Source organism: Nicotiana tomentosiformis, chromosome 8, assembly GCF_000390325.3.
Source record: "Nicotiana tomentosiformis chromosome 8, ASM39032v3, whole genome shotgun sequence".
Lineage (NCBI taxonomy): Eukaryota > Viridiplantae > Streptophyta > Magnoliopsida > Solanales > Solanaceae > Nicotiana > Nicotiana tomentosiformis.
The window spans coordinates 112,325,207-112,328,747 of record NC_090819.1 but is presented as its reverse complement, the minus strand read 5'-3'; the positions used below and the strand labels follow the sequence as shown (position 1 = coordinate 112,328,747).

The following is a 3,541-nucleotide window of genomic DNA, read 5'->3' as shown; positions in this document are numbered from 1 at the left end:
TGACTAAACAATCAAAGAACTGTACCCTCTCATAATTTTAGCATTTGCCACAACAAAACTAAGGATGGTTTTACCAGCACAAATCCAAAACATAAACACTACACAAGCAAATCGGTTTATTAGGAATTCCATACATCAGAGTATATTACTTATGATGCCTTTTCCATTAGCTGAATTGGAGCCAGAATGTTTGCCTTGCTTGTCTCAACAACACACCCATTCATTACCATCTCCTCCAGCATGAAGTGTGCTTTTTCAAGATGAAACATTATATCCAGCTCGCACTAAATTAGAAAAATGATATTCATTAAGACTGAAAGAAATGTCGAAAAGGAAAATAATAATTTACTTGATCATAAGCTTACCACATTGCCAAAATGACGATCCATGGTTTCAACTAACAGGTGAATGAATTCCAAAATAGCAAGTTCATTCTGACATATGGAAGAGATGAACAATGAGAAGGCAAACCACAAAGAGAAAAGAACAACGGAATTAGCTTATGAGGCAACGACATGAAGAAGCAAACCCCCCCCCCCCCCCCCAAAAAAAAAAAAAAGAAAGTCACCCTCCACCCCCTGGCCCACTGAAACCAAAAAAGACCAACCTTTTCCGAGGTATGACATTGCTGCAGTTAAACATATTTATAAACTAAGTATAAACCTCGACTTTACTAGCAGTAGCAGCACATAACATATTCCCCATATGAACCTCGGTTGTTTGAGAAAATTTGTGCTGCAGTTTATGAATAGACAGTGTTCTGGAGTTTGATATTTATATACTGCAATGTGTTCCTCAACCCCTGAGGTTATCTAGAACTGACAGAGAGCAACCAAGTAAAAAAGGCATGAAATGCACTTTCAAAACAACATTAAAATACTTCTTTTTTCCTCTTTTTCTCTAGCATTTAAGATACTCTGACTATATTTGTTCAAGGAACAAAGCAGACTCCAGCTCATGATTATATGGTTAAGGAGGAAAATAAGAATGCCTCCAGCATTAGCAAAGTTGATTCTCAGGAATGAAGCATAAGTGAAATCTCCTTCTAGAGAGAGAGAAAGCACGAACTTACAGCAAACTAGACAGTACATGATATCAAAAAAAGAGGAAAATTACAGCACTGAACTTTTAATATACAATAAACAAGAAATTGCAGGAAAACAAAATATTTAACTTACTTCTTCATTATCAACTCCGACCAGGAAAAAGAGTGACGCATACCGCCTGTACACGATTTTGTAATTACGATGCTCCACAAATGAACACTGCTTTCAAGTGCACAATAAGACCAATAATAAGAGAAAAATTGTAAAAGAGAACATCAGGGATCAGAACATTATGTACATCAAGTGATCAAGGTTTAATAACACTCTACGAAGAAATGAATTGCCACCTACCCCTCTCCCTCCTCCTCCCCTCCCCCAAAACAAAAATAATCTACAACAATAGCTCAACCTCGCCTTCGGTGGAGGAGTTATGTATGGTGAAGCGGGTTGAATTGAATCCCCTCGCCAGAAAATTATGTTTATATAGGTAAAAATATTATGTGAATCCCCTCTATATAAAGAAAACTTTAGTATACTGTTTATGAATCCCATAGTTGGAATTTCTGGCTCCGCCAATGTCCTCCTTAATATTAAACACAAGCTATTTGAAGAAAAAAAACCTATTCTTTCCCCATCCCCTTCCCCAACCAGCTAATCATTGGCAAAAACAAGAAATAAGTAAAAATAAATAAATGAACATACGGATCCACCCGATTGGGTGGATCATTATTGATGTTCATTTAAAAAAAAAGTAAAACATCCTATGATCTCAAACGGAAGTTAATGCAAGCAGTACAAGCTATCAATTCTCAAGTGAAGGAACCGAAAGGAACAAGATCCATCAGATGAAGCCTTACACGATAAATTCCGAGATATCAACAAATTAAATCAAAAACAATAAGAAAAAAATGCAGGCCAAATCCTAAACATTCAAAGGGAGATTAGTAAGATAGATAGAACTGAAGAAGAATGAGTTTGACCTGCTGTTCATTGCGAGCAAGGCATTTGCGGACAATTTCACCCTCAAGAGCACGCCTTTCTTCTAAAGTGAGGTACTCGTAGTACTGGGCCAACCGAGTTTGCCCTTGCTTATTCACCATTAATACGAATCTGATCCCCATCTTTTCTCTGATCTTCTTCTCTATTTTGATTTTGGAATCAGCAAAATAATTCTTTGACTAATTCAAATGAAAAAAAAGAGAATTTCAGTTTCTTTGGGTTTTTGGAATTGACGGTCGTCCGGTTGAATTTCCGGTGGGTCTTCAATGTAACGAGGATTTCACTAGTATTTATAGTACGTGTACAAATAATTCACTTTTTTGTTTTTGGGAAATAGCGATTTTAGTCCTGTATTATTGCATTATTTCAGTTTGGATTCATGTATTATTCAACTGATCACGTTGAGCCTTAAACTAGTCTAATTGTGTGATTTGATCCCTAAAACTAAAGCCTATTAAGAATCTTAACAGAATGATTATTCTAAAAGGTAAAAACTGAAATAAGTCTTAACCTGCCATACAGCATTCACTCATGCTCCAATTTTCAGAGGAAGTTTAAGCTGAGTCTAATTCTGTTTTTTATTCAATACAAATATATTAGATTTATAACATAATCACCCTAGCATAGAGATAGAACTAAACTAGTGGGCTAATTTACGGAATTAAAATTGATTTATGCACCACTTATTTACAGTCATTAGGTAACGAAAGGAGACATGTTAAATGACCTCCAACTTGATTCCCAAATCACCATTTGTGTTCGCTGAAGTGATAATTTGTGTTTCAGTATTTCTCTTGCAAAAACAATTAATGTTCGCAGCTTGATGCAAATAATAAATTTGTAATCATTTGAAGATGACTCTTCTAAGGATAAATCTCTAGAGAAATCCTTCTAAAAGTTGGCAGAGTAATGGAAGAAACAAATTTAGAGGTTATGGGCAAAAGAGGGACCTCGGTGTTGTATTATGACCACAATAATATGTTTTGGTGAAGAATCTATGGATAGGTCGACCCAGGTTATTGTTTGACCCAAAATTTAGATTCGGGTTCAACCAATTAGATTTAAATAAAGTAAAGTCAATCTTAACTAATATTAATATCCAAAAGACAAGATTACCGATTTTGTAGTAGGTAAGGTGTATATTTGATTGAATAACAGTAAATGTGGACAACTAACAACATTCAATGACCCAAAAGATGGTAGATAGCAGTAAATAAAAATAAATAGTAATGAATGACATTTAAGTAAACAAGAACGTGTGAGTCACTCGAAAAGGGGTGAGATTTGTGAATTTTCCTTCTCACAATGATGAATGATTATGAGCCTTCGAATATTCAAGTAGTTCTTGGATCAAGTAAAAAAGTTATGCAAGAATCTTAGTAAAAAGATATTTCTGTGTCTTTGCAATAAATCCAGATTCTCTCTATAAAGTCAATGTATTTTCTTACAACTGAATATCTTCCTCCCCTATCCTTGTGTCTCTTTCTATTTATAGG

General features: G+C 35.0%; 1 protein-coding gene across 1 annotated transcript; it reads right to left on the bottom strand.

Moving 5' to 3' along the window:
* On the bottom strand, positions 1-2,383 carry LOC104084541 (AP-4 complex subunit sigma). The gene is made up of 4 exons (XM_009588429.4): positions 2,027-2,383; positions 1,179-1,265; positions 366-434; positions 1-284 (listed from the first exon to the last, which is right to left on the bottom strand). The coding sequence occupies exons 1-4, from the start codon at positions 2,165-2,167 to the stop codon at positions 150-152; spliced, it is 432 nt and encodes a 143-aa protein (XP_009586724.1). The 5' UTR covers positions 2,168-2,383; the 3' UTR covers positions 1-149.
* Between the last annotated feature and the right edge of the window lie 1,158 nt (positions 2,384-3,541).

What these genes read in the sequence shown, in the direction of transcription:
- LOC104084541 (XM_009588429.4), bottom strand. Translation starts at nt 2,167, where the DNA reads ATGGGGATCAGATTCGTATTAATGGTGAATAAGCAAGGGCAAACTCGG. An exon ending in TTGCTCGCAATGAACAGCAG is followed by an intron (nt 1,266 to 2,026) that starts GTCAAACTCATT and finishes ACTTGAAAGCAG; the next exon opens with TGTTCATTTGTGGAGCATCG. An exon ending in TCGGAGTTGATAATGAAGAA is followed by an intron (nt 435 to 1,178) that starts GTAAGTTAAATA and finishes TCCATATGTCAG; the next exon opens with AATGAACTTGCTATTTTGGA.